This window comes from Euprymna scolopes, chromosome 43 (assembly GCF_053919585.1).
Source record: "Euprymna scolopes isolate OS-2025 chromosome 43, ASM5391958v1, whole genome shotgun sequence".
In the NCBI taxonomy this organism is placed as follows: Eukaryota; Metazoa; Mollusca; class Cephalopoda; order Sepiida; family Sepiolidae; genus Euprymna; species Euprymna scolopes.
In genome coordinates this window covers 46,495,475-46,509,054 of record NC_136524.1, presented here as the reverse complement: position 1 = coordinate 46,509,054, position 13,580 = coordinate 46,495,475, and the positions used below count along the sequence as shown (strand labels likewise).

Sequence of the window (13,580 nt, the reverse complement as noted above, 5' to 3'; positions counted from 1 at the left end):
GAAATCTGCACAGAATTCATGCACTACATTATCTTTTACACGACAAGGACCTCGTGTGGTCGGTAAAGTACTTGATAAGATTCAGTTGTAAAGTTACACTCTCATGGAGGTTGAAGGTTCAATCCTCAGTGAAGGTGATACTCAAGATACAAGCGTGAATTAGGACTTCTAACCAGTCATGGCTGATGGAATACAAGCATGCTACCCTCGTGGATTAAATAAAATGTTCCGTTTAACATTTTGCGCAGATTCTCAGAGGTCAACAAGATATACTCGAAGAAGGTAAAGTTATATTGACAAAAATGTTGTGAAAATATCACTTAAGATGAGAACAATAATCCGAAGAATCCAAATAACACAACACGGAATAACCAAACAGGTTTTGATTTTTGTTAAAATAACTCTAGTAACAGATTCTTAATTTAGAGAAATTTAAAATAAATATTGCTATTTTTTTTTTTTGTTATTTGGTTTTCATTATATATTTTTATTTATTATTATTACTTTTTTTTTTTAAATTATTTTATTTATGTCTCTAGGTATTTTGAGAAAAAAAACGTGAAAATCTATCAAAATATATATTTAAAAAAAAAAAATCTTACTATTTTAATAAATCTAGCAACATATTCTCAATCTGGAGAAATTTAAAATAAATTTTGTTTACTTTATTTTTTGTCATTTTTTGTCATTTTGTGATTGTTTATTATTTTTATATATTATTTTTTATTTATATTTATGGCTATCTTAAAAAAAAAAAGAAAAAAAAAAAGAAAAAAAAAAAGAAAAAAAAAAAGAAAAAAGAAGTACCCGAAAATCTGACTATTTTGTTTTGCTTTCATTTGGTTTTATTTGTAATTGTTTTCGTCATTTTTATATATTTTATTTATATCTCTATGGGTATATTAGAAAAAAAAAAAACGTTTGCAAACTACCAAAATATATACATAAAAAAAAAAAATTGAAAAAAAAATTTAAATAATATCTTACCATTTTAATTTCATCTGGCATGAAAAACTGAGGCATGTTTGTTTTCACTTTCATGTGAGCGATATGTGCTGGCATTCCTGGATAGTATGAGTAGCTCGGAAGCACCTGCTGAAATAAACAAAATAGATTAAAAACAACAGCTGTTTTTTTTTTTGTTTTTTTTTCTTAACTCGTTCTAGATGGAGCATCCTACCAGATTCCATATCATCACTAGCCATCTCGAACATTCCAACAGATCTTTTTAAGATTCTAACAGTCCCTTTAAGTTCTATTGTTTATATCTCTCTTGCACTTGGTTCACTTGGTATATTTGCCAGGTAGTTTTCGAAATTCTTTTTCACAAGCCTGATTGCTCCTATAATTACTGGAATAAGAGAAATCTTCATAAGATTCCATTTTTTTTTTCCATGTCACACATAAGATTTTGGCGTTTAGTTAACTTTTCCCTCTCACCTCTGTTTAACCCTGGGGACAATCCCTTCCAAGGTTGCTTTCTCCTTGTTCCATATCACTATGTCCTGTTCAGTAGCACCGTTTTCTAGGTACATACATGTAGAAAGTGAATAGTCATAATGGATGGTGTAGGACTTCTTTTCTTTTTTTTTTTTTACTTGGGAGTCACCACTTATAAAGGCCCGAAGGTCACTCAAGGATAAAGGCTAATGAATGTAAGGTGGTAGTGTAATAATCGTTAATGGTGTAAAGTACAGTTCAACAAGAATACGTTTACATTGGATTTGAAGGCTATCATGTTGTATTCATCCGGGAAGCAGCCCAGGACTTGCTGCTACATTCAATATTCAAGTTTTTTTCAGATTGTTGATTGGAGATATTGCACATTCCATTGTGTTGCGCTGTATAAAAACCGTCCCTCAGCAGAACCTTACAGCTCCCCGCCTCTTTTCGTTTCATTTTACTTTAGCTGAAATTCTCGGAAATCAAGACTTGATCTCTATCCGAGATGCACAGTTTCTTTTGATGTCACACATAAGACGTTGGTATTTCATCATCTTTTCTTTCTCAGTTTTCTTTACCCTAGCGTCAGTGGGAACACCAACTTCTTTCTTTGTCCCATATCAATATGTCAAGTTTAATAGCACGGTTTTCTAGCTATGTAGCTGTAAAAATTGCATAGTCATAGTGTACGACTCATTTCCAACTGTTCTTTCTAGCATATATGTTCCAATGGCTTTTTGATCTATTCGATTTGACAGTGAAAAATGCCATTTAAATTTGAATGTGGCCAACCGACAAGGGTTTGTAGTTCGGAGTATCCACCATTAAAATACTTGTAAAACAGGCAGAGAGATGCAACATTTCATCGATGGAACAGAGGTTGGAGCTTAGATGACAGTTCAGGACCTATCAGGTTGACGACTCTTGTAATAGGAGTATAAAAAAATAAGTTTAGACAATGCATGACAAGGCAAACTCATTGTGGCCGATGCAGAAACGCTACTGCATGTGCACTACTGTACCAAGAATGATGTCTATACTCATTTGCATAAGGCCTCAGGGACATAAAAGAAGAGACTGTTCACGTTCGGTTGAGAAGACCTTCTCCCTGTAAACAGAGGGAATACCTCGAGTTTGAGCGTGATTAGTCTAGTATCTTCGAATAATATAACGTTTGCTTTATTTTAATTGCTCCCCCTCCCACACACACATCCACAACAAATGCAACAAAATTTTATTTTAAATTTTACATATTTTCACCCCCCCCCCCCTCCTTTAAAAAAAAAAAAAAAAAAAATCCCTCAGTACAGCTTTAAGAAAGCAAAGGCAAAACCGGTCAGCTGACTCCTCACCTTTCTCTTCTCTTACTTTATATTTTAAACCGCTTTTAATCATGAATTATAAAAGTCTTCCCTTAATGATTACGAGATCATATATATATATATATATTAAATATTTTTTATCCAAAGGTTTAATATATCAAAATATACTAGCCGATGGCAATGTACATATACCAGTAAAATCAAAAATAAGCCAAGTAGAGTGTTTTCAAAAGATGTTTTTGGTAAAAAAAAAAAAAAAACTCGCGTAAGCTTCATAATTATCATTTCTGTCACCGAGCATTCATTTCGTTTTGTGAAATACCCCCCCCCTTATTTATCAGATGGGGTGATTTTATTAAATTTAAAGTCTAATTTCAATTCAATTTAAAAAAAAAAAATAAATACCTTTAATATTATAACTCCAAAAATAATTTTAAAATTAACCTTCTACATTTAAAACTTATCTCAATATCAAATTAAATTTCTATTTAATTATATAAAGGATAAAATCAGCCTTAGCCACCCACATGTGGAAGCTTAAAAAAAAAAGGGTACACCTTTTACTATCAAATGGAGAAAAATCAAACATAAACCAGCATACACCCTGGAATTAAATCAATGCTCACTTTGTAATGTGGAGAAATACCATTTCCTATGGTCAATTCATGACCCAGAAATAAGATGTTTAAATGTGAGGAGCGAATCTCTGAAAAATTGTATACACAGAAGGAAAGCATTCCTTATAAACTGGGACAGTAAAAAAAAAAAAGACAAAACCTAAATTAAATTAAAATTTTTATCTAAATTTAATTGAAATTAGACTTTAAATTTAATAAAAATCGCCCCATCCGATAAATAAGGGGGGGGTATTTCACAAAACGAGAGTTAAACGTGAACTCTTAATGTATATGTTTCCACTTCTGGTGATGAGTATTGGCTGAAGAGAGCTTGATATGGGTATCTAAAACGATCCATAATTATCAGGTTTGAAACCGACGATACCGATGACTTATCAAAACTTTCTGTAAACAAAACACTAATATATATATATATATATATATATATATATATATATATATGAGAGAGAGAGAAAATAAATGACATCTTATAATTTATTCCTTTAATTCAGTTGACTTATACAGTTCTTGACAGTATCTGTTTCATAGCACGAAGTCAATCAATTATTATATCAATCAGTGAATCTATTATGCCCTTAACTCATCAGAAGAAATAGCAACGATTAATCTGTAAAAATGAATTAAAATGTGATATATATATGTGTGTGTGTGTGTGTGTGTGTGTGTGTGTGTGTGTGTGTGTGTGTGTGTGTGTGTGTGTGTGTGTGTGTGTGTGTGTGTGTGTAGACAATTCTCATTCTACATACTCAACAAATTTTTAATCTAGACTTGATGTCCATACAAATACTGTGTGTGTGTGTGTGTGCGCGCATACGTGCATGTAGTCAACAAACATTACACCCTTTAACCAGAACAAGAAACTAACAGAACACTTAACAATAAATGCCAAGATGAAGAGAACTTGAATGCCTACTAGACACTATCCTCAAGTGTCTAAGGTCTCTCTGTACAGAGAGTTTGTCAGGACAACCTAGCATAAGAATATTTTTTTCTACAAGTAAACCCTGACTAAATATTCAAAATCACATAGTATTTGCAGCCCAAACAAAATTCCGTCAGTATGATAATCCCACACTGGCTAAAGATTGGTACATCTCTAAGTTATACAATACTAAGCCGGATACTCCCCGAGACTGAATGAATTCTTGTCCTGGGAGTTCTGTCCAGTAAGACTGAGACCAAAAGAAAGATATTATAACATAGTTAACTGGTCAATTGGGAAGAGGAAAATTAATGTTCCTAACTTTGTAATCAGATCAGCGCTTGAGATAAACGAACTGGAATGAAATATTCGAATATCCATGCATCTCACGAAGGGATCAAGTGTTAGCCCTAAAAGAGGCCCTTTTGATTTTTAGTAACTTTAAATGCATGAAACAAAAGTAAAAAAAACAACAAAGTTTTGATATAAAGGGAAGTAACTCTTCCTAATCAATGCATTTAGAAGTTTTCACCCACTGATAATGATAGTGATCAACTAACCAGCAGGGTAGAGTGTCATAATGAAAATAATCTATTATTAGTCTCTCACACTTAGATAGCCCCCCCCTCCCCAAGAGTCACATTTAATAAGTTTCACTGTCTGTCCCATTGCCACAATGCCACATTCCTGTGATTGCTTTGCAAGTACTTGGATGTGCTCTAATAAACTCGTAGCAATCGTGCAACTCTAACATACATGAACAGCAAGAAGAAAGAGGTATCTAGATGCCAGAGATCCTGCTATTTTAACAGTTTCTTCATTGGATTGTTAGACTTTGGAATCCCATTTCCTAACTGTGCTAACATGCAGAAGTTTAAATGTGATATAAACAGACATCTCGCTGCTCAACTACCCACAGTCCCCCGTTAGACATGATCCCAAATAGTAGTCCCTTATGTTTCAAGTAGCAATATGCCTTGTTTTGGTACAAAAAAAAAATTAATAAATAAGAAATAAGGAATGCTATTTTTTTTTAAGTTAGACAAAAAATAAAATTGACTAAAATCATTTTTAGATTTTATTCTTTTGGCTGGAATCCAAGTGTAGAACCTTTCTGTTCTCAGTCCAAAAAAAAAAAAAAAAAAAAAAAAAAAAAAAAAAAAAAAAATCGACCCAGTTGTTTTTTTTTTGTTTTACTTCCAATCTGGCTTGCCCAGTTTTGGGAAAGAAGATTCTCTACATCAACCTATGGTACTTGTACAGTTTAATCAAGATATTAAAAATGAAAATATTGAGAGAAAAAAAAAAAAAAAAAAAGGTTATATTGCACGTATCCGTTATGGAATGAAATTCTCAAAAACATTCGCTTAATATCAAGTAGTTTTTTTTGTCTTTTGTACAGTGAAAAAACAATTTATGATACCAACCAAAGGGTTTGATTTTTAGGAAGAAAAGCTAGTATTAAACATGGGGGGGGGGGTCTGTGTTTTAAACGGAGTTATCTCCCCGTGGTGTGTTAAAAAAATTCAAAGATGGCTAACTTCAACGTGCTGTCATAAAAACGTGCTTTCCCATTGTAAAATAAAAAAATACTTGATCAAATTAGGTGAAATTTTTTTTTTTTGAGATCTTCAGTCTAAAACGAATACATACAATATAACCTTTTTCAATATTTTCATTTTGTAATGTCATGGTTAAACTGTACAAGTGCCGAACCTACTTTATGTCTAACTTCTATTCACTTCAGTTTCTCAACACAATTTCATTCCAGTCTTACAAACTTTTCAAGCTGCATTTCCAAAAACTTTTGGGGAGAGAAAAAAAAAAATGGAGGTGTATGTAAATAATAAGGCACCTATGAAATAGGTCAATTAAAAATAAAATGACAGTAAAACTATGAAATACTTATTTGGTACTGAAAAGCATAAACGTATTCAGAAAATGACAGAAAGCGATCAAATATTTATGAAATTCAACTATGCAATGTAATCCAGAGAAGCCTTGATCATTTTCCATATTTTTCAATGTATTGTAATATTATCCAATACCAAGTAAACACTTAAAGTTTTGTCTGCCATTTTTTTTTTTTTTACTGCCATACTTTACAGATGCCTTTTATGCACAAGTGCAAAAAAAAAAAAAAAAAAAAAAAAAAAGTTGGATTATAGCAAATTATTTGGCTCGCTAAAAATTCCTTTTCCTGAAAGAAATCTAATTGGGAAAATCCCATATTTTTATGCTTTCTCACTTTTTTTTTTAAAGAAATTATGACAACTAGTTGTCTCATTTTTAGAAGTATTTTTAAAAATAATCCATACTAATCCCAAAATAAATTTTTAGAACTATTATAGATCTTACCCGAATTATCACCGGGGTAAGATTTATGGTAGCTGCGTGAGAACAGTGCTGTTGTATAGCATTGAGTGTTGGACCCTACACAGGCATAACTTGCACGGTTCCAAAGAGATAACGCAAGGTTTAGGTGGATATGCAACATAAAAGCCAGAGCAGATCCAGAACATCAGGTCAGACACTACTTGAGAAATTGTCCATCACAAAACTTAATGTCCTAATAACACGTTAAAAAAAAAAAAAAAAAAAGGTTATATTAGCACTTGCAGAGACCTAAGACTAAGCAGCAAAAGGAAAGTCATGCATCCTAAAAAGGACAGAGAAGGAAATGATCAGACAAGATCATACCCTTAACCCTTATCCTCGAGTGGCCTCTTGGTCTCGATAAATGGTGATACCTATGCAAAAAAAAAAAAAAAGATCATAAACAATGGCAAATGGACACAATCCTCACAATAATGGTCACTAAAGATTATAGCAAATTATTTGGCTTGCTAAAACTTCCTTTTCATGAAAGAAAATCTAATTTCTTTGTTGTTGGGAAAACTTCATAAGGATAGCCAGACAACGTCAAACCTTTTGTCGAAGGGAACACAGAGATAAACCTCAATAGCAAGTGATACAATGTTCTATTTTTTCTCTTATAAGATCATGCACCCTAAAGAGGACACAGAAACCATCAGGTAGGACTAAAAAGTGGCAAAACGACATAGCATTCAGACAGCTTCAAACCTCTTGCCGAAGAGAATGTAGACAATAAACATGGAAAGTCTAGATTTGAAATGATAAGATCGTACTTACAACTCCTTGATACTGTGGAGCAAAATCTTCGGGAGAATAAAAATATGTAGTGCCGCCAACATTTTCCTGAAATGGAGAAATATTTTATTAGTAAAAAAAAAATAAAATAAAATAAAAATAAATAAAAATAAATAAAAATAAATAAAAAAAAAAAAAAAAAATAAATAAATTAAAAAAAAATAAATTAAAAAAAAATAAATTAAAAAAAAATAAATTAAAAAAAAATAAATTAAAAAAAAATAAATTAAAAAAAAATAAATTAAAAAAAAATAAATTAAAAAAAAATAAATTAAAAAAAAATAAATTAAAAAAAAATAAATTAAAAAAAAATAAATTAAAAAAAAATAAATAAAAAAAAAATAAATTAAAAAAAAAATAAATTAAAAAAAAATAAATTAAAAAAAATAAATTAAAAAAAATAAATTAAAAAAAATAAATTAAAAAAATAAATTAAAAAAAATAAATTAAAAAAAATAAATTAAAAAAATAAATTAAAAAAAAAAAATTAAAAAAAAAAAATTAAAAAAAATTAAAAATTAAAAAAAATTTAAAAAAATTTAAAAAAATAAATTAAAAAAAAAATAAATTAAAAAAAAATAAATTAAAACAAAATAAATTAAAACAAAATAAATTAAAACAAAATAAATTAAAACAAAATAAATTAAAACAAAATAAATTAAACAAAATAAATTAAACAAAATAAATTAAAAAAAATAAATTAAAAAAAAATAAATTAAAAAAAAATAAATTAAAAAAAATAAATTAAAAAAAAATAAATTAAAAAAAATAAATTAAAAAAAAATAAATTAAAAAAAAATAAATTAAAAAAAAATAAATTAAAAAAAAATAAATTAAAAAAAAATAAATTAAAAAAAAATAAATTAAAAAAAAAATAAATTAAAAAAAAAATAAATTAAAAAAAAATAAATTTATATATATCATTACTTATTCCCAAACCACAAGATATATTTAATTCACACTTATAAATTGTTTTTTATGAAAAAAAAAAAAAAAAAAAGAAAGCGTTGAATAGTGAAAAACTGCTAAACAAATACTCAAACAAATACAAGTTCCTCAAAAGAACAAAGTTTTTTTTTTTTAATACATAATGAAAAAGGATTTTGTGAAGAAAAAAAGATAAAAGGAAATGGAGATTTGTAAAAAAAAAATTAAAAAAATGGACTTTGCAAAAAAAAATAAATAAATAAATAAAATAAAATAAAAAGACTTATTGAAGGGTTTATAAGCGCCCTCTATAAAAATGTATATATTATACACATACTAGTGGGGGGGGGGGCTTTGCCTGCGTGTAAAACATGCTTAAATATGATATTTTAACTTGTCCAGATTTCGTATATGATGTTATAGAGTTGTGATTTAAAAAGTAAAAGAAAAAAAAAACGTATTTGGGTGCCATCAGCTAGAATTGAAACCGAAACTGTAGCATTCAAAGCTGTGACATTACCATTGTACCAAGGTGACATGCATATGAACTGATTAAAAAAATGAAAACAAACCAAGATGAATGTACAAAATATATAACGATTTTTTCAATTGTTACCCTTTTTTGACCCCTTAAAAACTATTTTAACCAGCTAAAGGCCCATAAAAGAAGGATTTGTAAAAAATCCAATCATTTGAGACCATTCTGTGACTTTTAGTTTCAGAGGAGATAGAGTTTAAACTATGGTGACAGACAGACATATAGCCTTATATATATATATATATATATATATATATATATATATATATATATAATTTAAAGGAGATTAGAATAATAGTCTAAAGAGCTAAGTGTATTTTAATGTAATAGTGAAATTACTAGTTTAATTAAAATACAGGAAATGCTCGTTGTAATTTAGATATATAATAAGCTCGATAGTTAAATGTCCTAGAGCTAATTCAATATTATTTGAAAAACCAAAAGATTCATCTGCCTTACTTTTAATGCTAGGTTTATTTTTGGTGTCTTTTCAATTCAATAGAAATCCTCCTAAATTTGCTGATGAGGAGACCGTGCTTACCAAAAAAACTATGTATAATTATTCTACGTGACTTCATGTATACCACAAATAAAAAGCACGGATTTCCGAAACGATCGTACAGATAATTGACTTTGTTGTTGTTCCTTCTTATGAAACTGATTTTTAATTTAATTAAATTTTGATTGTTAAATTTAAAAAATTTTAAAACTTTTAAATTATAAATCACATTACTTAATATATATATATATATATATATATATTGTGACATAATCCTTAAATTGGATTATGTATTTAAATAAAAAATTTAAATATTTAATTTTAGGCGAACAAGAGTAGTGCTGATTTTTTTTTTTTTTTTTTTTTTTTGGTGTTTTCTATTTTGTCACCGAGGCAAAATGAACATGATTTCCAAAAGAGAGAAAGAGGGAGAGACTAAACAATAGTAGTTGTTTTGAACTGAGCGAAAGCCTACTAATCTATCCTTCCTTTAAAACTTAAAATCAAACTTGGTCTGGGAGAAGGAGAACAACATTATGGCCCTGTCTGGGAAGGCTGGGAATTCAACCAGCAGAGATTTTATCGGCTAGAAATTTCGTCAGCCAAGCCGCGAGGAAAATATATTTCATCAAGTTTATTTTTAAACCGGAATGTGAAGCAGAGAGGAAAGGGGGGGGGGGCTGGAAGTGGTCCCGCTTCCCCTTCCCGTCTTTCTTTAACTAGATACTAGTGAAAGTCAGTCTTTTTCAGCTTGGACGCTGATGAGGTAAGCACTCTCCTCGTGAGAGGAGACTTCTCGTCATGCGAGAGAATGAGACTACTTACCCCTCATGAAAGAGACAGCGACTTCTTTCCCTCATGCGAAAAAGAGATATAGATATACGAAACGTGGATAACATGATTTTTTCCCCCTCATGAAAGAGACAGACGTATGCAACGCAGACGATAAAAAAGGAGAACCTGTGAATTTGCTGTTTGAATTTTTCCCCACCAAAAAGGAACACCAAACTGACTACGTCGCTAGCAAATTGTGGACCATACAAGAAAAAGAAACAAAAATAAAAATAAAAAGACCTGTGAGTGTAAAAACTTTGTTTCCCCTTATCCAAGCGGACAATTTGGTTTTCCCCTCATGATATTGTGCAAATCCTAATTACGCTGTTAAACCCCTTCCCAAAGACTTTCGCTCAGTTCATACACGTAGATATATTTTAAATTCCATAACTTTGAATACATTTCTTTTTCCTTCGTTAAACTTTTCCTTTTTATCTTCAATAAACCTATTTTTGTATTATTTGGAAAAGTGTTTGTTACTTTGTTTTTTTTTCTCTCGCATTTTTACTGTGTTCGTCCTTGTGTTTCTATTTCTTTTATTTTTTTTTTTTTATCCGTGTCACGTGCGATAAAACACTTGGGTTTTGCTTTCCCGTAAATTCCCTTATACCCCCCCCCTTTTGGTAACATGTTACAAAGATGATTTATTTGCTTTTATCGTAAGTTTCCTTTCATACCCTTACGTCTATTCGTTACTTAAGTCTCCCACCTTTTATCGCATATGTTACAATAGAGATATATATATATATATATATATATATATTGTAACAAATGATTAATAAAACATGTTACAATATATATCAAATTCAGATTTGATGGAGGAATTTTTAAACTAGCCAGATTAAAAATCAAGACAAATGACCAACACAATCAAAGTGACGGAACTGCATTACGCAGACAACAATGCCACCGTAGCTTAATCCGCAGATGAACTTCAGCACTTTTGCTTTGACCTAACAGTTAACAAGACCAAGACCAAAATACGGACCAACCACTGCCAGGTGAAGCTGTTCCAGACTTCAACATCACCATAGATGGCATCACCATAGAATGCATCAACCACTTCCCATACCTGAACAGCAATCTTTTCATTCAAGCTAACTGCTTGAGAGAAATCAAAAAACGACTACAGGCATGTTACAATATATATATATATATATGGATTCTCGGGTTTGTATTACTGTACACAAATTCGAAAAAGTTGTCAAAAAATAAATATATAACAAATAAATGTTATCAAAGGCAAGATAAATTACTTTTCTACCAAACTGGATATCATTTTCGTGTTTTTATTCAATTTAACATGTTTATTCAGATCGAAAACCATACAGTGTTTACCGATGTATTGGAAAATTCAAAATGGCGGCCGACTCTCTCTTTAATACGGTAAGTTCGGAAAAAGGTGTAATAAATAATAAACTCGACAAAATACTGTTAGAAATTCGCTCAATATATGTTTCCGTGACATAACTTGACATATATTCGGTGTTTTTTTTAATAGTATTTTGTCTAGTTTATTATTTATAACACTTTTTCCCGAACTTACCGTGTTAAAGAGAGAGTTGGCCGCCATTTAGAATTTTCCAATACATCGGTAAACACTGTATGCTTTTCGAGCTGAATAAACATGTTAAATTGAATAAAAACACGAAAAACATATCCAGTTTGGTAGAAAAGTAACTTATCTTGCCTTTGATAACATTTGTTATATATTTGTTTTTTGACAACTTTTTCGAATCTATGTGTACAGTAATACAAACCCGGATTCTCTTTTGTTCTGATGAAGTGTTATCCTTAAATTGGGATTTCACTGAAACATGTATGCACATATGTAACGAATAATGTTTGTATAATAAACACATTATATACCAGCTCTGTCCTGCATTGATCACTCTTTAATAATCACGTAAGTTTCATTGGATTTACATCTAGGAAGTCAATCGGTACAACCATTATATATATATATATATATATATATATATATGAGAGAGTGCCTATATATATACATAGATGATGAGCATAATGGAAATAGTATTCCGACAAGATAGAGGTAAAAAAGGAACAAACCAAGTTATGTGTTCATCAATATTTTGTCTTTATTGTAAGACTTCTGGATGAATGAATTAAAGAAACTAAAATACCTGTACAATATTTTTAAAAATATTTGTTGTTATGAAAACTATGACTGTTCTATTTCAGAGTGAAAAAAGTCATTGGAAATTTTTTTTTAAAAGTTATGTTGTGAAAGAGTAAGATTTTTTTTTTTTTAATTTTTTATAACAAATTCACAAATTGAATATACCGATGTGCCCATAATATCTGGCATCAGTAGTGCAACACACAAAATTGCATGTGCCATATCCTAACTACTAATGGGCGCTATCAGCACCTCCCACATAAAGAACTCTGGAGATTTACTCACCAAGATAAAAAACATTAATATACATAAAACTATACACAGCTTAGATATAACATTAAAAAATGTCCATACACACCTAAAAAACAAAAACAAAAAAATAAAAAAAATAAAACATTTTCTCCAGATTGTTTGATCAAAATTATCAGACTTATAACTGACATGACTTATTTTCAATTTAATAACAATTTCTACAAGCAAAATTTTGTCTTCCTATGGGTTAACTCTTTTAGTGGAGTATTAATCCACCTTTTCTTAGAATTCCTAGATATGGTCCTTTCAAGTTTAGACTACCTCCAAACAGAATATTTTAGACATATTTACAACATTTTAATTTTTCTTTCTGAAAACATGCACATAAATATTAAAAACAAATTAGACTCAGTCAAACTCCACATAAACTTCACCTATGAAACAGAAAACAATCTCATAATTATTATATAATCCAATAATAAACTATCCTTCAAAGTTCACCGCAAAAGTACACACAAAAATGATTTACATTTTTATTCACACCATAACAACAAAGTAAAAATAGGTATGATAATTGGTTTCTTTCAGAATTTGTAGTCCAGAATATCTGGACAAAGAATTCAAATACCTCATAAATACTCATGAAAACTGCAATATCCCACATATTTTATACTAAATGCCAAGAAGAAAGCCACAAATATTTTCCAGAATAAATAAGTAAAAATCATATACGCCAGCCACTTCTCTCATAAACATATCTTATTTTACCTACACATGTCAATAATACAATAATTTGCAACACTAAACATACTAGAAATTCCAATCATACAAACTACATCACAAACAATAAAACAACCATTTAAAACAAAATATCTCCAAAACAAACCAGTTTCTAAT

At 29.6% G+C, this 13,580-nt stretch overlaps 1 protein-coding gene across 16 annotated transcripts in view; it reads right to left on the bottom strand.

The window, feature by feature from the left end:
* Positions 1-13,580, bottom strand: part of LOC145268317 (PAN2-PAN3 deadenylation complex subunit pan3-like) — a 412,758-nt gene that overhangs the window by 208,058 nt on the left and 191,120 nt on the right. For 12 of the 16 annotated variants that reach the window (XM_080123781.1, XM_080123790.1, XM_080123792.1 and 9 more), the window contains 2 exons: positions 7,479-7,544; positions 988-1,095 (listed from right to left, as the gene is read on the bottom strand). In XM_080123781.1, coding sequence (XP_079979907.1) covers positions 988-1,095; positions 7,479-7,544 — 174 coding nt within the window. The remainder of the gene's footprint in view (positions 1-987; positions 1,096-7,478; positions 7,545-13,580) is intronic. The other 4 variants (XM_080123796.1, XM_080123788.1, XM_080123789.1 and 1 more) reach the window with 1 other exon arrangement.